Source organism: Geotrypetes seraphini, chromosome 14 (assembly GCF_902459505.1).
Source record: "Geotrypetes seraphini chromosome 14, aGeoSer1.1, whole genome shotgun sequence".
Taxonomy (NCBI): Eukaryota; Metazoa; Chordata; class Amphibia; order Gymnophiona; family Dermophiidae; genus Geotrypetes; species Geotrypetes seraphini.
Window position 1 is genome coordinate 71,627,155 of NC_047097.1, and position 25,797 is coordinate 71,652,951.

General features: G+C 42.3%; 1 protein-coding gene across 1 annotated transcript in view; it reads left to right on the forward strand.

Annotated features, from left to right (window-relative positions):
• Positions 1-25,797, forward strand: part of ASB7 (ankyrin repeat and SOCS box containing 7) — a 41,937-nt gene that overhangs the window by 6,616 nt on the left and 9,524 nt on the right. Inside the window, exons 2-3 of the mRNA XM_033920713.1 lie at positions 1,763-2,017; positions 12,344-12,949. Of these exons, the coding sequence (XP_033776604.1) occupies positions 1,807-2,017; positions 12,344-12,949 (817 nt within the window). The 5' untranslated portion in view covers positions 1,763-1,806. The remainder of the gene's footprint in view (positions 1-1,762; positions 2,018-12,343; positions 12,950-25,797) is intronic.

The following is a 25,797-nucleotide window of genomic DNA, read 5'->3' on the forward strand; positions in this document are numbered from 1 at the left end:
GACCTCTTTCGCCTCGTGTCTTCCTAAATGTTTGTAGGTGATAAATGCTTCTTTTTTCTTTTTAACTAGGTCTGAAATTTCGTTGTTGAACCATTGGGGTCTTTTGTTTCTCCTGCATTTATTTACTGTTCTTATGTAGCGGGTTGTTGCTTCATGTAGGATGGACTTCAGAGTCGACCACATATCCTCCACATTGTCCGCTTTTGCTTGCTTGGTTACAGTCACTCTATGTCATATGAAAGTATTTCAACTCTAGCAATAGTTCTAAGTCATGCAAGCATGGAAAAAAAAGCAACTTAGCTGTATAGCACCGTGCATTTCAAGCCATTCCGCTGTTGACGCATCAATTCCTTCTGGCACCGGGTTCTATCCCTCTTCCTTATATGATGGGGAAATCTCCATTTTGCTCTAGGCCAGGGGTCTCAAAGTCCTTCATTGAGGGCTGCAATCCAGTCGGGTTTTCAGGATTTCCCCAATGAATATGCATGAGATCTATGTGCATGCACTGCTTTCAATGCATATTCATTGGGGAAATCCTGAAAACCCGACTGGATTGTGGCCCTCAAAGGGACTTTGAGATCCCTGCTCTAGGCTGTGTCAAGGGTATCAATGATTTATATATCTTGCTGCCACCTTTACTTGCACTTCTTTCAGAGCATTTGTCAAATCTTTCAAAATGGCCTTCAGGGTCTAGGACACCAAGACTAAATGACTTTCTTTCCTCACAGTCACGCCTACTTCCTCTTGCATACTCCAATCAAATCCTCCATTTCAAAATAAGTACTCCGTATTGGATCATCGATAAAAAGCGGACCATTCCATGCTGTTTTCATTGCCGTAAATAGTGGTGAAAATTCCCACGTTATACAGATTGATGGCATTTCTCTAAAATCAGACACTTTAAGGCAGTGGTTCTCCACCCTGTCCTAGGGGACCCTCAGCTAGTCAGTCGGGTTTTCAAGATATCCCTAATAAATACACATAAAGACATATTTACATGCCTGTCTCCTCCATTATATGCAAACCTTTCTCTTGCATATTCATTAAGGATATCTTGAAAACCCGATTGGCTGGGGGTCACCTAGGACAGGGTGGAGAACCACTGCTTTAAGGTATTAAATTAATGTTTAAATAGAAGCCAATGAGTTAACAATGGTTCTTCTGTTCTACCTGTGTGCACACAAGATCCATGTTGTAACAAACGTGTTTTAAATGTTCTTGAAGTCTCTCCTATATAAAATAAGAGAGCAGGGGTGTTGAATGGCAAATACCGTCTCACTTGATAAACATGTGGTCTGTTCTTTTAACTGATATAACAACGCTTGTGTAATAGGATCCTCATATGTTTCAGCCTTAATCATTAATGAAACTCGCTTGATTCGTTCCCACCCCCCCCCCTCCGAGGCCAGTGGCACTGCTCTATCCTCCCCCACCCCCGAGAACCGGCATTGCTCCCCTCCGCTCACGAAGGCCCCCCCCCCCCATATGATTAGAGCTGAGATCCCAGGATGGGGATCTGAAATAACGTGTGTTATAAAAGATCCTGTGATCTGAGTATCATATGCACCATCACCCTTTCTTAGTTGATGGTTGTTCTTACTTTCTGGACTGGATTAAAGGTTTTTGAAAACTTTAAAATCATAGATAATTGATGTTTGAATTGAGATAAATGCTTGATACCAGATTGATTACAATGTGTTGTTTTGGCAGTGGTTTGTGTGTGACCCTGGCCTTGTTTGATGTATGTACCATATTTCTATAGGTGTCATCTCATGAACCTCTGGTGAAGGAGCAGAAGCTGTCAGGATGTTGCATCACCATTGTCGCAGGAATCCCGAGCTGCAGGAAGAGCTGCAGATCCAAGCAGCGGTGGCGGCAGGGGACGTGCACACCGTGCGCAAGATGCTGGAGCAGGGCTATTCCCCCAATGGCCGGGACGCTAACGGCTGGACCCTGCTGCACTTCTCTGCCGCCAGGGGCAAAGAGCGATGTGTTCGAGTGTTCCTGGAACACGGAGGTAAGTTACCACTGCAGAAGAGAGCTGGCTGGAATTTGTTTTAGCCTGATACGCAGTGGACTCTACCCCCTTAGAACTGATTCATGTAAAATACCATTGAACAAACTGTCAGTTCGACCTTTTTTAATTGTCTGTCCTGCTTTTGCCTTTCAAATTTGCCCTAGGATGGTTTGTTTTTAGAGGGCTTTTTTAGGGAAGTAGGTGAATGGGAAGTTTTGACTGAAAGATGTATCACAGAGTCCAGAGTAGAGCTGGGATTAGAACAGAGGGGCTGATGCAGAAAGCTGCCGTGGGCAGTTTACCTCTCGTTAATGGTCGCTGTGATTTACTGAGGTTTACTCCCACAGTAGATATCGATGCACAGCGTATTAAAATGCACGCTCAAGAACCCATTAGCTACTTTTGTGACTGCAAAAGAACGATCTCTAGTGGCATGATGGTAGATAAAGGCCAAATTGCCCATCTAGTCTGCCCACCCGCAATAACCATTATCTCTTTTAAGAGATCCCACGTAACTATCCCAGGCTTTCTTGAAATCGGACACAGTCTGTCTCCACCGCCTGTACCGGGAGACTGTTCCACGCATCTACCACCCTTTCTGTAGAATTCCTATGAGGTTCGGAGCTAATAATAATAATAATTTTATTTTTTATATACCGCCATACCCGGTGAATTCTAGGCGGTTTACATCAATTAGAATAGGATCTACTTTTTCAAGCAGATTTACAAACAAATAAACAATTAAGTAACAAATTAATTACATTAATTTACATCGGTTTACATCAATTAGAATAGGATCTACGTTTTCAAGCAGATTTACAAATAAATAAACAATTAAGTAACAAGTGAATACCGAAATTGACAAAGGATGGAGGGAGGTTGTTGAAGAAAGGGAAGAGAGAAGCTATAAAGGGGGTAGAGAGCTGGGGGGGGAGGAGAAATGAGAGCGGGAGGGCCGCTAGGAGTCTTGTTTGGTGAATAGGTAAGTTTTGAGAGATTTTCTGAAGTCGAAGTAGGAGGGGGCCTCTAGTATCATTTGGGCCAGCCATGTGTTGAGCTTGGCTGCTTGGTAGGCGAAGGTTTTGTCTATGAATCTTTTATAGTGACAGAGTTTTGGTGAGGGGAAGGCAAACAGTTGAGTTCTACTTTTAAAAAAGTGTTGAAGTGCTAGAAAAAGTGCATAGAGTCCTTAAAAATACTTAAAAAGCTAAAGAACTAATTTGTGATGGATATATAAAGTGCAGATGCAAACGCTTGACAGTTTATACAATAAAGCCCAGTTCATTCATTGTATCTTATCTTCATGAAACCAGTGGGTATAAAATTCCTATAAAAAACAGTCATATATAAAACATCAAAAATCAATATGTGCAGTTTGCTATATATGTCTTCTTTGGCAATTCAAGTAAACATCTTCAGGATAAATCCGAAGGGCAAATGCACAAACAAAGTCCTTAGATTTAAGTACTTAGCTTCGTTTGGAGCTTTGTAGTCTGTGTAATCTGTAGAAGTCTCCTCTCGACAGAGCTCCGTTTCAATACCTTCCTCAGGAGCGAGATTAGTACAGATAGCTGTAAAAGGACGGTGAACCTCAATTATAGCCGTTAGGTAACTGGCCACTATTGCAGGCCGTCAGCACCGTCCACCCAAGGCATGTGAAAATAAAGCTATCGCCTAGAGGAACAAGGATTTGTAATGGCGTCTCAGGGATTTTAAGATGCTGGTGGAACCCAGTAGTGGCGATGTCTCGAGGCTAACGTGATGACATCATAAGATGGATCCAAGTGCCCCGGAAAGGGCAAAGCCTGGAGAATAACGTAGTAACATAATGGAATGCATCCAAAAATAATAGTTTGTTAAGTAATGAAACATTTATCCACATTCTCATTAAGTCCCAGAGGGGGAAAGGACCTCAATTGGAAGATCCAAAAATTCTCATGTCTAAACAGATGGGCACTTCTGTCACCATTGAAATTTGTGTGGATCTGTTCTAAAATACACCAACGTAGCTGAGAGAAGTCATGTTGAAAGGTATGGTTATGAGCTACCATAGGAGCTGCCAGTTTTATAGTGTTAAGACAACTGCGATGTTCAATAAGTCTAGTTCTACTGGAAAAAATGTTGTAACAGATACACAGATGGATGATGTGATGTATGAGGCAGTCTTTATTTAGACCCATGGTCTAGTGCTAGTCACTTATGAGTTGCTGTCTGAGCCAATTCGTCTCCTGTGGGGCATTACCTAGGCTCATACTGATGTCCATTATTTAAAGCTAATTATTTGGTTGCTCCAGTTTTTTACACACGTTATTCAATGTTCTTTCCACAAGAACTAGAGTTCTGTCCAGTTTGGTATTGGAAATTTAGTTTATTTTACTGGCAGATCATTATTTTTTCAGGGTTATAGTGGTTTAGACACTCTATTTATGCCAGAGTTTTCTTAGGTGCCCCATGTCTCCTAACTCAAAAACATGTCCACGATTTACCCCTCTAACCACACCCACTTTGAAGTAGGTGCTTTGCCCTGGGCATCTGTTGTAGAATCACTCCTAGCCTAACTTTCAATTAACTCGTTAGTGCCAATTTATCCTATTACAAATTAAGTTGGGCACCTACTTTATAGAATTTGGAGGTTGGGGCACTTAGCCTGAGGTGCCCCTTAAATTTTTGTACCTTCAACCGTTAATGAGCCAGAGGGGTTGATGTTTTGCTGGCAGCGCTCGGTATTTGCTGTAAATTCAAGGCTGGGCCATGTATGAGTGTTGGTATTGAATTTCCGGGTTCAGGTAGCCGACGAAACCATAGCTGGTTAAGTATGACATTCAACAGATTCTTCAGACTGGCGGGGGCAACAAAAACTAGAGGGCACTCAAAAAAATTGAAAGGAGATAGGTTCAGAACAAATGCTAGGAAGTTCTTCTTCACCCAGAGGGTGGTGGACACCTGGAATGCGCTTCCAGAGGGGGTGGTTGAGCTGAGTACGGTTTTGGGTTTCAAAAAGGGATTGGACGAATTCCTGAAGGGTAAGGGAATCCAGGGGTACAATTAGAGGGTTACTATACAAGACAAAATGCTATTGAGTAATAGATCACTACAGGTCATTGACCTGGGGGGCCACCGTGGGAGCGGACTGCTGGGCATGATGGACCTATGGTCTGACTCGGCAGAGGCAATGCTTATGTGCTTATAACCCTTAGCTGGCTATGGCGAACCTCATAATGATGTGATGACCTTGGCCGTTTAAGTGCTGAATATCTGTTCTTAAGTAGCCAAGTGCCAACTCTGTCCCTGGAATGCCCTCAAAATAGCCAGTTTTTAGTTAAGGATTAGCCAGACATTTTCAGCAGCCGAAAAAGATCCATTAGCTCTAGAAGCTGTTTCTGGCCAGTTAAATTGCTTTGAATATCAGCCCCTAAATTTATAAATCCCTAAAAATAAAAGGCATAACTAGAATTTAGTGCTACCGACTTGTAAAGGAATATGTTTGTGACCTCCTTTTGTTCAATTAAACTTGTTAGACCACGTAAGGGCTGTTTTTGCTTTGACATGGAGATTTAACATTCCGTGAACCATGCATAAGCACAAAGCATGGAATTCTAGCTAGAATTACATGCACAAATGAAAGATCTGCTGTTTAAAATTTGTAAATAAAGGCAAAGGAGAAGCTTTTTAAATAAAAATACTCAGCTGGGATTTTATCATTCTACCTGCAAGCTATGCCTTTACTGCATTCCCAGCAGATGGCGCCAGTGCTTTAGTTCTTGAGATAAACCTGCTTTTCTTTTTGTCTCTCTCCCTCTAGCCGATGAATGTAAATGGATTTAAGGAGCTCTCTACCCTGCCTAAACCAAAGAAGTATTATTTGTAATAGAAGTCCTGCCATTGAAAAACAAAACATTGTTTTGCAGCATTACTAGTTTAATTTTGATCAAAGACAGGAAGCAGCATTAAACAGGCTCTCAAAAATCAACAAAAAACTATTTGCAAACAAGTTTCAAAGCCACTTTATTTCAAACTGTTTTCTAAATGGCTAAATAGAATCTTGCAGTGAAACAAGTTTCAAGTTTTCCTCGTTAATACTAGGTATTGTTATCGATTCTTCACTTACATTTAAGGACCAAGTAAACTCGCTTATTAAAAAGTGTTTTTTCAGCCTCTGTGCTCTGAGAAGAGTGAGAGCACTTTTTCACCAACAACACTTCTCTGTATTGGTTCAATCAATCATTTTGTCAAGGTTGGATTACTGCAATTCAGTGTATTTGGGTCTTTCATAGGTCAGTCTGCAGAGACTTCAATTAATACAGAACACTGCAGCTAAACTTATCTTTGGTAAGAGTAAATTTGATCGCGTAACCCCTCTGCTCAAGGAATTCCATTGGCTTCCAGTGTATCTCAGAAATCAATTGAAGTGCATTTTTATTGCATTTAAGATCCTATTTGGCATTTTTGCCACTTTGATTCCTTTAGACTGGAATGTTCATAGATCTCATCTTGCCAGAAGTTCTCAAAAATTAAAACTTACATTTTCCTCTCTCAGTGGTAAAAACTGATCCTTTAAGAGATTTAGGACTCCTTTTACTAAGGTGCGCTAGCGTTTTTAGCGCACACAGGAAATTACCACGCGCTACACCGTGCGCTACACTTCTTGAACTAATGCCAACTCAATGCTGGCGTTAAGGTCTAGCGCGTGGGGCAATGTAACACCTTAGTAAAAGGAGCCCTTAGTTATTCTTTTACTTTTAAATTAACCACATTCTGGAATGCTTTACCGCTTACATTAAGAAGTTTAGGTTATTTTGCTTTATTCCGGAAAGTTCTGAAAACTTTTTTGTTTGCTAAACATTTTGGAAATTAACTATTTCAGTCTACTTTCCTTGTCAAATTTATGTCTTATGTTTTACATTATTGTAAACAGAGTCGAGCACCTCTTGATTGATGACTTGGTCTATAAAACTAAGTTTAGTTTTAGTTTAATGGTTATTTGATAGATCGCCTATCGTAATACTAAGCGATTATACAAAATATATATATTTTTTAATTCTTTATTAATTTTCAAGCTTTGACAGTGTTTTACAATTAATATAACTTTAACAGATTGCATAAAATACACCATATTACACACATTATTAAAGAAAACGTCCATTCCCCCCTCCTCCCAATTATTAATATATTAAATCATATTATTTATTACAATATTATATTTAAATATTTTTAAACTCTTCCAAATACTTTCCCCTCCCCTCCCCCCACCCTGGATGTGTATGGAAATCTAAGAAATAAAAGATATATCTCAATTATTGTATGTTAACAAATGCAGTCAATGGGCTCCATACTTTATTAAATGTATTGCTAAGACCCAAGCATTCCGCATTCATTCTTTCATATTTATTTGGGGCTAGTTTCAATCTGGGCATCAATGCCTTGGAGGCATGAGAAACTCAGGTCTCCTTTCTTCATTCTCAGCTCTGATTGAAGGCCGGTGTTCTGCCCAGCCCTGCCCTACAAGTGCTGCGCTCAAAAAGCAGAAGACAAATCCGTCCAGGAGTGTGGGTTCAGGGATAAAGGGTGCCCATCTTCCTTGCATGGAAACAGCCCCGATCTCTCTGCACATGGATCAGTCTGTACGCCTGCAGTTCAACCGGTGTGTCAAATCGGCAGCCACACAACAGGGGATATGTATGCAATGCTTGAGGATTGACAGTTTGGAAATGTTCATTTTATCAATAAAACTTGCCTGGCCGAAGAGCTGTAAAGGAGGTGCTGAAAATGTTGACTGAAATGGAGCTGCTTCCTCATCTCTATGTACATCACAGCGTGCACACGTATATGCATTTCCTGTTACGGATTCCTCAACCCTCCTCCTTGCTACTTCACTTCTTTTCCTCCTAACCTCTTTTGATTGGTCATTTACATTATCAGCTGTTTTTAAGTAAACAATGCGCTTCTATTCATCATAACGTTGCCAGTTCAACTGTTAATAGACCCGTGCACTCTTTAACCGCTATTAATTCCTAGAATATATTCAAACATATGTGAAATAGGTAAAATAAAACCTTACTAAAATAAAGTCTTAAAAACCCTCAAATTTCTTCAAGACCATATCTGTGCTTTTTTTATACCATAGGCTCAGTTTGATTAGAAATATACTCCCGTAGTTTAGCAGGGTCATCGTATTGCATAGTTTTATTTCGCATAGTTGCAGGATACATAAGACCATATTTTGCATTAAGCTGCCTCAGCTGAGGTCTCAGCTAAAAATTGCTTCCATATGCTGGCAGGTTTTTTTTAGCAAAATCGGGAACAAAATTTATCTTCATACCATTATATTTTATCTCCTTTTTTTCCCTTGCTAATTTCAGAATTTCCAAAGCGTGTTGATGGGCTGTAGCCCTTTTCTGCCGTCATCTTCTATGTTTCTATGTTTCCTGTCTTTTTGCAGGGATTCAGTGAGCCCTTTCTATTTCAAAAGGAAAGGTTTTAGTGAGAGGAAGTAAATTTGGTATTAATTTTTCAAAAATGGAAACAGTATCATTTCCCTCCGCTCCTTCAGCCAAATTCAAAATTCTCACATTAGATCTTCTTGATCTATTCTCCAGGTCCTCCAGCTGTTTGGATAAATATTGTAACTCACTGTGATCCTTTTGGCACTGCACAGTAACTGCTTCAACTGTCACCATTCTTTTCTCCATCTGTTCTATAAGAACAGAACATAAGAACATAAGCATTGCCTCTGCTGGGTCAGACCAGGGGTCCATCGTGCCCGGCAGTCCGCTCCTGCGGCGGCCCCCCAGGTCCATGACCTGGAAGTGTTCCCTACCTAACCTAAAATATCCATACCCCATTCGCTCAATGTCCTGTAAGGTAACTCTATCTGTACCCTGTAATCCCCTTCGCTTCCAGGAAGTCATCCAGTCCCTTTTTGAACCCCAGAATTGTACTCTGTCTTATCACCTCTCCGGGAAGCGCGTTCCAGGTGTCCACCACCCTCTGAGTGAAGAAGAACCTCCTTGCATTCGTTATGAATCTGTCTCCTCTCAGTTTTTCTGAATGACCTCTTGTTTTAGTTGCCCCTGCTAGTCTAAAGAATCTGTCCCTCTCCACCTTCTCTATGCCTTTCATGATTTTATAAGTTTCTATCATGTCCCCTCTCAGTCTCCGCTTCTCCAGGGTAAAGAGCCCCAGCCTGTCCAACCGTTCGGCATATGAAAGGTTCTCCATACCCTTTATCATCCTCGTTGCCCTCCTCTGGACCCTCTCGAGTATTGCCATGTCCTTCTTGAGGTATGGCGACCAGTATTGGACGCAGTATTCCAGATGTGGGCGCACCATTGCTCGATACAGTGGCAGGATAACTTCCTTCGTTCTGGTAGTGATACCTTTCTTGATAATGCCCAACATTCTGTTCGCTTTTTTTGAGGCCGCTGCACATTGTGCCGCCGGCTTCATTGTGTTATCTACCAATACCCCCAGATCTTTTTCTTGGCTGCCTTTCCCGAGTACCCTCCCTCCCATCGTGTAGCTGTACATGGAGTTTCCTTTCCCTATGTGCAAGACCTTACATTTCTCCACATTGAAGCTCATCTGCCATTTTTTTGCCCACTCACTCAGTTTGTTCAGGTCGCTCTGCAGTTCTTTGCATTCCTCAACAGTTCTGACCCTGCTGGAGAGTTTTGTGTCATCCGCGAACTTGATAACTTCGCACTTTGTCCCCATTTCTAGATCATTAATAAATATATTGAACAGCAGCGGTCCCAGCACTGACCCTTGCGGAACACCACTTGTGACCCCTATCCAGTCAGAGTAGTGCCCTTTTACTCCTACCCTCTGTTTCCTGTCCGCCAGCCAATTTTTGATCCATCTGTGCACGTCCCCATCCACCCCGTGGTTCCACAGTTTCTTCAGTAAGTGTTCATGGGGCACCTTGTCGAAGGCTTTTTGGAAATCTAGATATATAATGTCTACTGGGTCACCTTGGTCCAATTGTTTATTTATCCCCTCAAAGAACTGCAGTAGATTTGTCTGGCATGATCGGCTGTTAGAAATATCCTCTTGCATAGTCAAATTATAAACTTCCTCTCTTAGTTCAGTTAATTTCTCTGAATTTCCTTGTAAAATCAACCACATCTGCTTTAATTCTTCCATCATCTCTTTGTTATCTGGATCTTCCTTAGGCAGAGGGGCTTTAGATGGTGGTGTTGGCTCAGGTTTTTGCCTCTTTGATTTTACACCTGCAGAGAAAGCTGAATCTACACAAACTTGCTTTATATTTGCCATAAAGTCTTCAGTAATCTTTACAGCTTCAAAATAAAGGTAATTTATTCGCTATGAACTGAAAAATTTTTGAATAAAGAGCCTGGATGTAGGGAGCTCAGTGATTACCTGTCCATCCCTAGCGCTGTCAAGCTTTTAACGATTATATAAAATATTTTAAAGGGGAACACAACAAAAATACATATTATCAGATACAAAAACAGAACAGACTAAGGGTGAACTACAATAAGGTATAGTAAAGGAGAGAAAACAAAAAAGAGGGGGGAGGAGTTTGATTCAAACATTTGATTATCAGCATGGAATGGAGAGAGAGGAGAGTTGGAGATTAGATTGTTGTTCAAAGGCGTCTCTATAGAAAAAAGCTTTAAGAGCTCCTTTAAATTTATCTGGGCTTGCTTCCTCTCTAATGCAAAGGGGGAGAGCATTCCAAGTGAGGGGAGCAGTCCCGGCGAGTGACAAATGTATTAAGAGTAGGCACGAAAGTAAGTTTGGGGAAGAAGATCGGAGTGTTCTAAGTGGGGTCTGAAGGATGTAAAGCAGACATGCTCCAACACTCTCCCTCTCGTTTCCTGTTTGTATGTCTCTTGCCTCCCTTTTAATAACTGCAGGCTTCTAACTTAAGCCGGGTGATTATCCTTACCAGTGAAGTGGCATCGGGAGCCTGGGTCTCTGGGTTCCTCCACTCCACTGCACTGCACTGCACTGTCGGTCTGTTCTGCTCCCACATTTATTGAACTTAAGAAACCAGAGGCTAGGAAGTGTTGTGAGGACAGGCAGGTTTGGTGAGGTGACTCTCGACAATTTCTTACCTGCTTGTCCATTCCTGCCATAGAATTAAGGTAAACATGACTTTTCATCTTTAAAAGAACAAAATGTACTAAAGTAATCTTAAGTGGTTTGGTTTTGTATATTTTGGACATCCTACAGACCGCAGGGAAACATTTTACCTAATGCAGCATTACACCCAAAAAACAAAGTAATCCTGCCAGACCACGATACATCCGTGATTCTGCACAGCAGATGTTTCTACACATGCTTTCCTTTAACAACCAAGAAGCGGCACAAGGGAAATAACGGAAGGGAAGAGGAATGAAACTGGAGGGGCGAAAAGAAGATGGGAGCGTGCTAGGAAAGGAAAGCTGTGCTCTCACAACTCATGTGAGGAGAGTTTGATGCCTTTTATCAGACTGAGTTCAGACTTCTGCAGTAACCACAGAAGTGCAGGTTCTTTGGGGCAGGTTTGTGTCCATTCAAGGAAATTCAGAGATTCCAGGTTTTATTAAAATTTGTTATCCCGCTTATCAAATTTCTAAGCGGTTTTACAGTAAAATTTCTATTAAAAAAAAAAAACCCAAACATTTGTTATTTTATAAAAACAGTATATGTATTTACATAGACCCTACGGACTGACAAGAATTACAGTAGGTAGGCAGGGGGAATACAATTTTAAATAGGATAGAAAGACATAAATTAGGTGGGGGAATTAACGTCTGTGAAGGATAGATTAAATGCATCTTTAAAGAGGATAGTCTTTAGATTCAATTTCAATCATTCGATGTTGGATTCTTCCCGAAGGTGAGTAGACATCGAGTTCCGTAACTGAGGGGCTGTAGTGGAGAATATTGATGAACGTATGGGGTCATTTATTATCTGCTGTAGTGATGGTATAACTAAAGGATGTTGATTTTGGGATCGGAGTACTCTATTAGGTGTGTAAGGAATTATTAATCTGTTTATAAATTCTGGTTTATTGGAGGTTTTAGACTTGAATATTAGTAGAAGATATTCTGTAAGAGATTCAGGAGGTCTTCTCCAAAGCAGGGTTCCCTACAGGCTCTGATATTACCTATATTGAGTCAGCACAGAGGATACGCAAGGATCTTACTGTAAGTCAGCGTTTAAGAGTTTAGAGTCTTCTGTTAACTGCAATTTTGAAAGCAGGATTACATATGCCATGTGAAATGCTTTTTCTCTCTTAAGTTTCATACATGTATAGTAATGTAATTTAATTATTTTTTTTGTATAGTAAGCATTTTTTTTTCTTTTTAATTTTAGCTGATCCCACTGTTAAAGACTTAATTGGAGGCTTCACTGCATTGCATTATGCAGCCATGCATGGCCGGGCGCGCATTGCACGCCTAATGCTGGAATCTGAATACAGAGGAGACATCATCAATGCCAAAAGTAATGACGGCTGGACCCCCCTTCACGTTGCCGCGCATTATGGCAGGGACTCCTTTGTCCGCCTCTTGCTGGAGTTCAAAGCGGAGGTGGATCCCCTAAGTGACAAGGGCACTACGCCACTCCAGCTGGCTATTATCCGTGAGCGTTCGAGCTGCGTGAAGATCCTTTTGGACCACAACGCCAACATAGACATTCAGAATGGTTTCCTGCTGCGTTATGCTGTGATCAAAACCAACCACTCTTACTGCCGCATGTTCCTCCAGAGGGGAGCGGATACAAACTTAGGCCGCTTGGAGGATGGACAGACGCCATTGCACCTATCTGCCCTGCGTGATGACGTGCTGTGTGCGCGGATGTTGCATAACTATGGAGCAGACACAAACACAAGGAACTATGAGGGACAGACACCTTTGGCCGTTTCATTAAGTATTTCCGGAGCTAGTCGACCCTGTTTGGATTTCCTACAGGAAGTAACAAGTATGTATACTGGACACACTAATGTCAGAACATCACTTTGGGCTGTGCCCCGCCCTCTCTATAAGTGATTTTTACCCTAGTTGGAACATGTAAAGTACGTGAGGTTGTTAGTTTCTTCATTCCCTCCCCCCCAAAAAAAAGATACTATTTAGAGAATGACATGGGGACTATTTCCCGCAGCTAGCCTCAGGAACAAGGAAAAAATTGGCCGTTTGTTTAGGGTATGAGAACAAGACTTTTCACCACCCCATAGAGCGGTAAACGACCTTGTCCCCACAGTAAAAGATCTGTTGCAAATCGCCTCCCTCCCCACCACTCCCAGCCAGCAGCTCCCCTCATGATCATGGGTCCAGCAGCAGCCCCCCCCCCATGAGTCCAGCAGCCCCCTATAGTAGATCGAACAGCTCCCCTCCCTCTTGATTGCAAGTCAAAAACAGCAGAAAAAAAACCCCTGCAACTCCCCTGGGTCTGCCCCTTTCTGCTTCCCGCCCCAGGCCTACCAGTCTCTTAGAAGTTTCATAGACAAAGAGGCAACATCGCAGGCTTGCTCCCGGACCTTCTTCTCGCCAAATCCCTCCTTTGAATGTAATTTCTGGTTTCGTCGGAAGTTACATTGAAAGGAGGGAGGAGGAGTTCTGGGAGCAAGCCTGTGATAGAATGTTCATCCACATAGCTTCTGAGAGGCTAGTAGGCATAGGGGCCAACCCAAGGGAGTCGCGGGTCTATTGATTTTTTATTTTTTTTTTCTTCTAGTTTTGACCTGTACTTGGGAGGGAATGAGGGAGGGGGGGCTGTTGGACCCACAATAGGGAGGGAGGCTGCTTGACGCATGAGGGGGGCTGCTGCTGCACCCATGAAGGGGGGAGGGTTGATTGTGCTCCTGGACCAGCTGGAGCTGAAGGAAAGGGAGACAGGTGCTGGATCTGGTCTGGGGGGGCTAGAGGAAAGGGAGAGAGGTGCAGGACCCGCAGGGAGGAAGAGAAGGAAGGGAAAGAGAAAAGCTGAACCAAAGGGATGAAGGAAGAGTGAGTGAAATATTGAACATAGCGGATGGAGGGAGAAAAGAGAGAGTGTGAGAGACACATTGGTGTAAGAGAGGGAAGAAGCTGGATACAGGGAGATATACAAAAAGAGGGGAGATGGTGGGCATGGATGGGAGCATAGGAACAGGGACAAAAAGGGGAATGCTGTATGGGGGTGGTATATGGACACAGAGTGGTAATGCTAGACATGGGAGGGTATATGGACAGAAAGAAGAAGATGGCTAGACATGGGGGAGAATAAGAATGCATAAGGAAGATGCTGGACGGGGTGGCATAGGGATATAGAGGAATGATGTACACAGTATGATACTGTTAGTATCACAGAATGGTGAGATGATGAAGGCAAGGAGATGAGCATAGAGGAAATACTAGAAAAGGACATATAGGAGACATAGAGAAGGGAGATGCTGTATATAGGGAACAATACATACACAGAGAGAGAAGATGAATGAATGATAAGCATGGAGAAAGAAGAAATGTTAAATGGTCAGGAGACCCTGGCAAGTGAGTTAAGAGAAGACAAAAGAAAACAGAGACCAGCGCCTGAGATCAACATGATTTGAACAATAAAATGACGAGATAACAAAAGGTAGAAAGAAAAAATTTATTTTCTATTTTGGGATTAGACTATATCAGATTTGAAATACGTATCCTGCTAGAGCTGGTGTTAGACATAACAGGGGATCGCAAAGCCCAGGCTGTGCTTCTTTAGCTTCCAGCTGGCTTAGGTCTCTCTCTGATCAAGGGGCAGTTGCCCTAGTTGCACTCCCCTAACATTATTCCTGTCATGTATGACTGCGGTATTCTGTAAGCATGATTTTTCTGTGTAGCATTCTGTAATAATTTAGCTTATTCAGTTTTCTCAATAGTAGAGGGGATATTTGGGGAGGGGAGACAGATTTTGTTGATCCATGTTCTATATTTGTGTTTATAAAATGACAATTGTACAGAATATTTTCTTTATATACTTTGATAAAATAAGTTCAATATAGAATCATAACTATTCGAGGCTTATGTGGATGGGATCAGACGGTTTGCGGGGATGGGGCAAGGATGGAGACCGAGCTTGCGGGAACGGGGACAAATTTTTTCCCTGTCTTATTCTCTAATACTATTAAAGCTTCTCCTACTCCAATCATGTTTTAGATTTGGATAAATATTTTTTTCAGATTTATATAGGAACAGATCTGCACAAAGAAAGATTACAAAATCTCAGCTTCCTATTAAACAGTAAAGTTTGGGTGGATAGACAAAATCCAGATGTTTTGAGCTGACCCAACGGGTCAGAGGTGCTTCTATATTTTCTTACACAGGAGGTCTGAGTTCAGGTCCTGAACTGGCCAGGGATTTTAAGAAAGCAATTTTCATAGCCTCACGTGGGAACAGGCAGCCATAATGTAGCCGTGAAAATTAGTGACCAGACTCATCAGGGAATTGGGGTCTGCAGCCCCTACCTAAATGTCACTGGGAGGGAAGGCTTAAATTGTACACAGAAAAGCCCCAGGTAGCTGTAAAGAAAACCTTATTAAGAGCTACCCAAAGGACCAGGCCATAAAATGTGCTTAAAAAGTGCATTAGGAAAGAAGAAAAAACTAGGAGAGAAAGGCTTGCAACAGAGGAAAGAAGAAACCAAACTCAGGAGTATGTCGGCATTTGGTTTAGTATCTGTCTTTTGAAGACGGGGGCTCGACTTTCTGCTTTTGCTGCAGGTGAGAGCCAAAAAATAAAACCTGACGTCATTTTAGGGGTTTGTCCTGTCCCTTGGTGCTACATAGAAGAGGTGCTATTTATTGATTGTAGTCTTGATGATAAAATCTTCTATTTCTGTCCATATTTTTATATCTGTTTCTAATTTATTTTTTTCCTCATCTGTCCTTAACTGCCACAGCCCAGAGAAAATGATTTCACCACTTTTTTTTTTTTTTTTTTTTACTAAAGGGGCAGCGCGGGCCGGCGCAGTAAATGCTCCGATGCCCATAGGAGTTGAAAGAGTGTCAGAGCATTTGCTGCACAGCTTTGCAAAAGGGGGCCTAAATTTTTTAAAATTGTATCCTTGCAAAGCCTAGTCTGCATCTGCTTTAACGATCCCAAAAGTTGTTGCGACATACACCAAAAATAACATTTTTAAACGATGATATGGTCCGACCTAGAATTTATTGGCTCCAACGATGGTTCAAGGAACTCTGTTACATTCAAGACTTTCTTTTGTTCGGACCCCTGTCTACCCTTTGCTTTACCAAAATCAGCAATTAAGACAGGTAGTTTATCCCCCTATATTTATCTTTTGGAAAGTTCAAACTTTCTCTAAAATATTTCCTCAACACAGTGGCGTAGTAAAGGGGGCATCTTGCACCTGTCCTCCTCTACGCCCTTCCCTTGCCCCATACCTCTAACATTCCTGGCACAGCAACCCCCATCCTGCTGTAACGCCAGCGTCGGCTCTTCCTCTGACGTCACTTCTTGGGCCCGCACCTAGAAAGTGGCATCAGAGGAAGAGCAGACGCTGGCGCGACAGCAGCTTGGGGGTTGCTGTTTGCGCCAGGAATGTTACAGAGGTGGCAAGGAAGGAGCGTGGGGAGAGCGCCTCTGCCTCAACATCTCAATTGATTTAGGGAAATTCAAAAATCTTACGTTAGGTTGTTTTTTGTACTTTGATTCCATTCTTTCTGGAACTCCCCTTTCTTTAGTATTTGGAGCCTCCAATCTAGCAACTTGCTCTCGTATCTACAAATGTCTTCATTTCATTTGTTGTTCTCCATTTGCTTTCTTTTTAACCACTTCCCATTCCACAATGTTGCATTGCTTACTTTCCCAAGGGGGGATTTAATTTAAATCACAGTTTCTACAGAAAGATTCATTCTTACTAGTATATGAGGTAATCTTAATCTTTTCAACTGGATGTTTGAGGTACTATTAGCATTCAAGTTGCTTCCCTGTCTTCCCCCCCAACTTTGACACAAAAAACTTAGAGAAAGGTTGGAAAGAATTTCTTAAGCTTTACTGTGCATGCTTTCCCTGGCTCTTTTGAGCAGGGACTGTTTTCTTACTCTTTGGGACACTGTGCAGAAATAATTCATAGTAGTAGTAAACGGGATCTCACAGCAGCCATTTTGGTGACAGCTTTGTACGGGGCAGGAGCATAGGAAGATCGCTCCTGCCCTGTGTCACCGCTAGACCACCAGGTAAAGGCGGGGGTGGGTCAGAGCCGGCCCAAAAAATTATTCACGGTTTTTCCCTGTTCGTTGGCTGGCTCTGCACCTAACCCCCACGAATACGGAGGGAGAAGTGTATAACGTACAGCTTTGTACTTCACAATACATTTACAAGGAATTTTTAAAAAATACAATGCTCCTAACTAATACGCCAGGTTTTAACGACAGAAATTGTTTTCTCTTTTTTGGCGTCTCTCTCGCAACATCAGGAAAAACATTTATTTTTAGATCAAAAAGCTCAGGATGACGAGAGAACATTCTCAACAACCACTCTTATCAGAGATTACATTTCTTTGATCTTAGAAACATCCAGCGTATCCATTTTGACTAAAGCTTCCACTCATGGTTGTTCCTCCTGTTCATTAAGAAGTCAGACTTACCAGTTCCCTATCTCTTCCTAACTTCCACTGTTGTGAAGGGGCCTCATCTACCCTTCTCCAATCCTCCTGTGCCACTCCTTACTCTAGAGAAGCATTGAAAAGGTCAGCCAACAGTTGCCTGAACATCCTTTACCACCCTCGGATGTACTCCTCACGAACATAGTCCTCTTCTGCGGTCCTGCTCCTGGTGCTTCACATGTGAACAAAGAAGAAATATTTGTGGAGCAATTTAGCTTTATCAGGTACTACATATTTCTCCCCTTTGAGACTCACAGGACCACTTTTGCACTTCTTTCTATCACTAATATATCTAAGAAAATGTCTCCCCCTTCCCCCTGGTTTTGCTTCCGTTTGCATCTTTGTTTTCCTGACTACTTGACCAGCCTGTCTTCCTCTTTCTGCGATCTTTTGTGGTTTATGAAAGCTAACCTCTTTCTCCTTACTTTTTCAGCCATGACTTTTGAGAACCAAAGCGGCCTTTTTTTCTCACCAAATGGTTTGTTGCCCTTACAATAACTCCTTTCAGTTCTCCCACTGCTTTCCTTCTTCCAGATGTTCCCATCCAGACAGTTCCTTGACGTAATCCACCATCTGAACAAAGTTAATTTTTTAAAGTCTAGAACCTTCATTTTCAAATGAGTCCTCTCCTCCTATCTTAATATTAAACTAATGTGTTCACTGGATACCAAACCATCACCCATTGTAACATCAGAAGCACTTTCCCTGTTTAAGCACTAAGTCCAATATGGCCCCATCTCGCGTGGTTTCCATTACCAAGAAAATCCAAGATCTTCCTACTTCTAGGAGACCCTGCAATAGGGATACCCTCATCAACCTCTGACATATAATAAATCTCTGTCCACGTCTGTCTGCGAAGGAGGCCTCTAGATCAGTGATTCCCAACCCTGTCCTGGAGGAACACCAGGCCAATCGGGTTTTCAGGCTAGCCCTAATGAATATGCATGAGAGAGATTTGCATATGATGGAAGTGATAGGCATGCAAATTTGCTTCATGCATATTCATTAGGGCTAGCCTGAAAACCCAATTGGCCTGGTGTTCCTCCAGGACAGGGTTGGGAACCACTGCTCTAGATCACACCAATGATACTTATTTTGCTTTAACTAGTAAGTTTGAAAGTTACTCAAGCATGTACTGACGCTTCCTTCATTTGTAAGATATTTAGAAAGTACACAAGCCATGATCAGATCTTTCTCAGGATGAGCTCTATCGAATTTTGCCATATGGCTCTGTCAGTTGCAAAAGACGTGTGAGTAAGCGATGGAATATCTGCTGAGGACTGCAGACGCATTAAGCTGAAAATGATAAAGGGCAGGGATAATTTATGATTTTTTTTTTTTTTAATGTAGCTTAGTCTGTGATTTCTACATTAGGAGACATGAGTAAAACTGGTATTCCTGGATTTGTAATCTGTCTAACTGCCCTTACATTCCCAGGAGGTTAATTTTTTTAAAGATCCTTCCCCCTGATTGATTGGGAATACTTTAGAATTCATTCATGAAGATCTTTTTGTTTTTATTTAGGGAGTTTCAGTTTAAAGTTAGGAATTCTCAGTCCAGTCCTTGGAACACCCTAAGATAGTCGGGGTTTCAGGATAACCACACTGGATATGCATGAGATAAATTTGCATGCTTGTCTGATTTCCCAAGGACTAGGTTGACAATCTGGGCTTTAAAATAGAGGTGGGCAACCATTAAAAGTGTCAAATTAATCAAAATTAATTGTGGGCTTTAAAAATAAAGGGGTCCTTTTCCCAAGGAGGGCTAGCCGATTTAGCGCTTGCTAAACGCTATCACGTCCATAGAATATAATATTTAACATGCGCTAAATCGGCTAGCACTCCTTAGTAAAAGAGGGGGAAAGTAATTTAATCATAGCGTGCATTTGTGGCATATAAATAAAGAAAAATTTCTAACAAAATGTAATACTTTGAAACTAATATTTTAAAGGCACCATAAACTTGTATATTTAGGGCTCCTTTTACTAAGGTGCAGAAGCGTTTTTAGCATGTGCAACCCCGTGCTACACGCCAAGAACTAACGCCAGCTCAAAGCTAAAACCGCTAGCACAGCTTAGTAAAAGGAGACCTTAATCTTTCAAAACCATCATTTCGCCTTTTTAAAATTCTATTTATGGTTCAATGAGTTATTCAGACATAACAGTTCATTAGCTTTTTCTGGAGCAAGGTTTGCTTGCGTTTTTGAAATGAGACCAGCCTTAGAAAATAAACATTCATAGGACATAGTTGTCACTAGTATTCTGTGATATTTTCTTGCTAAAGCTGACGAGGCTGGATAGTTGGATGGTCAATATTTCCACCCGTTTAAAATATGATCTCCAGATAAGACTGATTCCGACTTGTAGTGTAGCGTAAAATTTCATCAGCAGCACCGTCTCGATGGCTTACATCTTCGTTGTCTGAATTGGGCGGCAAATTGCCTTTTCTAAAGCCACATCAACTTGTGTAAGTTCAGTAACTCTGGCCAAAACTAACATTTAAAGAAGTCAGGGGTCAATTCAGTTTTTTAAAATCTTGACTTCCCAAGACAGATACAACTTTTAGCCAGTCCAAGTTAAAAGTGGCCCAAAAAGCTTTTTGAATTTTATAATATATATTGTGTCATCTTTGGAACTTATAGACAAAGAATACGAAACGCATGTCTTACATCAGTTCTGTTTTGCATGGCTGCAGCGCTCTTGAAACTTTTTGTCTGCTCCTATTCAGCTTCTGACAAGGTGGCGAGTACCTTGTTTGGCCAATACTGCCCTCTTTATATTTCTGAAGTCGCTATTCTGTCATGCAGGCACACCTTTTTCAAACTTTCCTCTGGTAGACCTTTCAATTTCTGCTGTTTATTTAACTCTGTTTGAAATGCCCGAGGATTCTTCTGTTCTTTGCAAGACAAACTTCCAAAGTGGCAGCTACAGAAAACAAGCTTGTACAGCAATTCAGTTTTAGGCCTCATCTGTTCCAAGTCATGCCCTTGCCACCCCTCTGTATTTTTTAAAACACAGTTTAGTCCTGCACCAGCCCCGATCATTAACTCTCTGATGCAACTTCCTATTCCTGCATAGGCAACGCCAGGACAGAAGGAAAGCTCAGGTCCATCACAAGCAGTGGTTGTGTGTTGCTACCAGCGAAAAACTAAAAGGTTTAAAAAGGTGGGGAGAGTGGGAGGAGAGAGGTCAGATTTGAGGGGGTGGGGGAGGACAGGATTCTCGTGCCCTGCCCACTTTATGACACTGGTCAATGCAGTCCCCAGGGAACCAGGGTTCAATTCCCACTGCAAATCCTTGTGACCCTGAACAAGTCATTTTAACCCTCTATTGCCCCTTAGACTGTGAACCAACTAGGGAAAGAGAAAGTACTTATATATAATGTGTACAGTGCTGTGTACATCTAGCAGCGCTATACAAATGATTAGTAGTAGTAAAATTTTGACACATTAATAACGGGATAAATGACCACCTAATTTTATCATCTCCAGTAGCCATGTGTTAAAATTAGCAATAGCTACTGCAGCTGCCGCCATAGCCCTGGCAGAGATTCTTCCCTCTCTGGTAGAGGAAATGGGACAGAGGCGGCAAACTCAGCTAATGGAACTTGGAGCTCCAGGGAGGCCAGAATCCCATGCTGGGGTTTTTTTTCCAATGGTAGAAGACAGAGCCAAGAGGGTTAAGAGTGGGCTCAGGGGTTTCCTATTTATCTGGGTACCAGAAAGAAACCATCCCAGCCTGCTGCCATTGGGCAAATGCTTTGTAATTTGAAAGATCTACCCTTTCAGAAGTGCTTACACATTCCCATTGCTGGGTATGTCTGGCAGTGCTATAGAAATGATCAGAAGTAGTAGGGATGGGGCAGCTAGAGAATGACATGGGGACAAATTTTGCCCCATCCCCTCAGGAACTCATTTTCCCGTCCCTGCCCCATCCTTGCAAACTCTGTTCTCATCTGCACAAGCCTCAAACACTTTAAAAGTGTTCGAGGCTTGTGTGGATAAGGCAGAGCTTACAGGAATGGGAAAGGGACAAAACTCACGGGGATGGGAAGGGGTAATTGAGTTCCAGTGGGGACATAGGGTGGTTTAAATTGCAGCATTTTCCGTGTAGACATAGCATAACCTAGAGGTAAAATAGCTTTTGCTTTGCAGGTGTGTGCATCATTGAAGTATGGCGATTTTTGATCCGATAGGTTTTTAGAATATAGTACAATTTGATTTTGTTTGGAGTGATTTATCATGTTATGCTTGCATTAGCGTATGAGTTTTAGTGAGACTCCGTTTGGTGTATTAGGCAGTGCTTTTGAGATCCATCAGTCAGGGGGGCAGACGTAGATCGTTGAGGAGCTGGATTTGTAAAGAGGAAGCTTTTCACAGCCTTCCTGAAGTTCCCTAGACTGTCTAATGATCTAATGGATGGGGGGATGTAATATGAAGAGCGTTTCTGGGCTTTTTCAGACAGGTGGTAGGACCAGCCGTTTTTCTGCTTGGGATCTCGGTGATCGGTTGGGGACATAAATTTGTCGTTTTGATGCTATGTAGTTTGGTGTCAAAGTCCTTTACAAATCTATTTCTATAAAATGTAGCTGTTCTCGGAAGTGCATTTCTCATCCTTTGGTAAGTGTGTGTAGGATCAAAGGCAGAGTTTAAAAACCAGCTGCAGGAAGCTGGATTCTGCTGAGCTTGTATTTTACAAGACGGTGGTCTTAATTAGTTCTAGTGTTGTTACTGGCTGTGGATAAAACACCAGTCTCTAGATGAGTTTCTGTTTGTGATTTGGCCTGGTGCAAGCCTAACCTTTTTTGTTAATAATTATTTTTGATTTTTGGCAATTGAGGGGAGGAGGAGTAGAGCAGCAGGCTGGAGTTGACTGAAGGAAGGCTTCTTTAACTAATATCAGTAGATTTGCTGGGCAGGAGTCTAAAGTTGAGCCTGATGGGCGCAGTGAGTCAGCTGCTTTGTTCAAGTCCACATGAACGATTGTTTTAAAGCGACAGAGGGTGTCTGCTGCTGAATTAGTGCCAAGTGGTTCAAGTTGACAATCGAGTCTAGATTAGAGCGGATTTTTTGTATTTTTCATGGAAAAGGGTGGAGAAGGCCGTAGACTTGCAGAAAGTGAATTGCAGTAGTCAAAGTAAAATAGAACAAGGGTACAAAGAAGAGAGAGGGGTAGATCGAGAGAAAGTGATGCATAGCAAAAATGAGGCATGAACAGCAGTCAATTTTTAGCCTGAAAGTGAGTTTTTAAACTAGCCAAATTTTGATTCTGTCTTATTTTGAATGGGAGGGGCAGGGTAGTAATAGGGCACATGGGCTAGGGAAGATGATTGATTTGCATTTAGATGTTATTAGAAAAAGGAGGTTTCTCTTTTAACTATCTGGGTACTGTATATACTAGAATATAAATCGACCAAAATATAAACCGAGGTAACTTCCCTCCCCCCCAAAAAAAAAGAAAGGTTGACTCAAATATAAACCGGGGGGGGGGGGGGGGATAAGGGTAATATTCAAGTGGCTTGCCTTGCCCTGCCAGGCTTTTCACCCTGTTCCCCCTCCCTTGCTGCTCTATGTCCAGCTCACTCCCTCCCTCCCCTGCCAGTCTCTGCACCCAGCCCCCCATCTCTCCCTTTCAGGCTCTGTACCCTTTCCTCCTCCCTCCCAATGCCTTGTAGGCCTCTGCCAGGCCTGCCGTGATACCTGGTGATCCAGCGCTGGCCGGGACAGGAGGGATCCCTCCTGTTCTAGCCGATTCTAATTATTATGTCCCTTCTGCTTCCCCCACTTACCTTTAGTTTCCCTGATGATCCAGCAGTAAATCATGGCAGGAGCGACCTTCCTTCGCTCCTGCCTGTGGAGAGCCGCTAGCTAATTGGCTGCCGCAAGTTCTCATGGGACCACAAGAACCCGCGACAGCCAATTAGCTAGCAGCTCTGCATGGGCAGGAGCAAAAGAGGATCACTCCTGCCGCGATTTACCACTGGACCACCAGGGAAATTAAAGGTACGTGGAGAAGGTGGGAGGGAGATAACAATAATTAGAATCAGCTGGGACAGGAGGCAAGAGTGATTCCTCCTGTCCCAGCCACCGCTGGACCACCAGGTCTCACGCCAGGCCTGGCACAGGCCTGCAAACAGGTTCGGGAGGGGGCCAGGTCTGCACTGACCCAAAAATCTCGGTTTATATTCGCGTATATATGGTACTTGATGGAGATGGTCATTAAGTAATAATAATAATTTTATTCTTATATACCGCCAAAGCCATAGTAGTTCGAGGCGATTTACAATAAGAAGAGCTGGACAAGCAGCAAAAATAATTACAATGAAGTTGTCGAATACATGTGGAGAGGGAAAAAAGTCAGAGTAATAGTTACAATGTAGGGACTTCGAGTACATGTAAGTAGAATACAGAGATAAGGCTTTAAGAGTTCTTGGTTACAAATCAGTTAAACAGGTTTGTTTTAACTAGTTTTCTAAAGCTAAGATAGAATGAGTGCTTAATAATGTTACCCAACCAACCGTTCCTAATATAGGAGAGAGAGAAAGATCTGAGATGCGACAAAGGATTTGGATGTTCTCATAAACAATAAGGGTTGAAGCCATATTCCTGGCCGTATTATGACAAGAAGGAGAACGAGAAACTATTGAAAAGGATGGGTACAAGAATGGAGCCCTGGGGAAGCCACAATTGGAGATGTACAATGTGGAAAGTAGATTGTTTGGGTGTGAGTTGGAACCCAAGAGACCAATGTTGCCCGGCAAAAAGAAGCAAGTGTTTGTTTTCTTTTTCATGTTGAAGCAGCTAAGAAATGAATGTGTTCTTGACACTGTTTCTAATCAATGAGAAATGCATTTATAATCTTGGAATCTGCAAGGCACAATCCCAAGATGGCTCAAAGCCACGTGGTATAGTCACTGGTGCTGAACTCTGGAAATATTCATTGCTAATGCCTTCCCACAAAGGGTTCTTATCTCTCTCAGGAGGCGGGGAGGGTCTCGGCTGTATTTACTGAAAGACGCTGGTCATCGGTTTCCTCTGCTTTCATAACTAGTTCTTTTACATAATTGACCAAAATTGTTTCATCCAGTCTGCCTAGAAAGAAGGCCAGGGTTGTACCTCTGCATTGTGTAGACCAGTGGTTCCCAACCCTGTCCTGGAGGACCACCAGCCAGTCGGGCTTTTGGGATAGCCCTAATGAATATGCATGAGAGAGATTTGCATTTAATGGAGGTGACAGGCATGAAAATCTGCCCTATGCATATTCATTAGAGCTATCCCGAAAGCCCGACTGGCTGGTGGTTCTCCAGGACACGGTTGGGAACCACTGATGTAGACCACTCTATCTCCCTTTTGCTAACATTGCACCTTCTGGTCTGTGCAGGTTACTCTACCTCCAACCCATGCTCTTGAGTGAGTGGGGAAGGGAAGGGAGCTGGGTGCTGAGCCTGACAGGGGAGGGCACTTGAATATTAAGCTGCCTGACTTATACTCGAGTCAAGGCAGAAACCAGGAGAAAAACCTCCACACACAAATTCAGAACCAACAAACCATAGTGGAGGTCCAAAAGAGTTGGTGTGCAATTTTATTGGTCAAATCACAGAATAGTCGACACACATGTGTTTCGGCCTCTTCGGCCTGCCTTGGGAGCCTTTGTAAATCGTAAGCACAATTTCTCTATGAATAAGAAACTGGAAATTCAAAAGCATGCGTGTGCAGTGTGTGTCTGTAATTTGCTGTTTGAATTTCCAGTTTCTTATTCATAGAGAAATTGTGCTTGCGATTTACAAAGGCTCCTAAGGCAGGCCGTAGAGGTCGAAACACGTGCTTGTCGAGCCACCGCACTATTCTGTGATTTGACCAATAAAATTGCACACCAACTCTTTTGGACCTCCACTGTGGTTTGTTGGTTCTTATATTCAAGTCAACCATTTTTCCTCTTTTGGGGGGGGGGGGAAATGAGGGTCTTGACTTGTATATGGTAATTGAAATTACCCATTATTATAGTGTTGCCCAATTTGCTGTCTTCAACCACTGACTACAAAACCTTCAAAAAAGAAACAACCTCTACTCTTCAAAAAATACATAAAACCTATTTAAGACGACCAATTCCTTCCCAAGCTCCACCTACCACACGGTCTACTCCTATCAAATTTAAAATGTTCAAAATACCCAACCTGTATTACCTTAATTTCTCGACA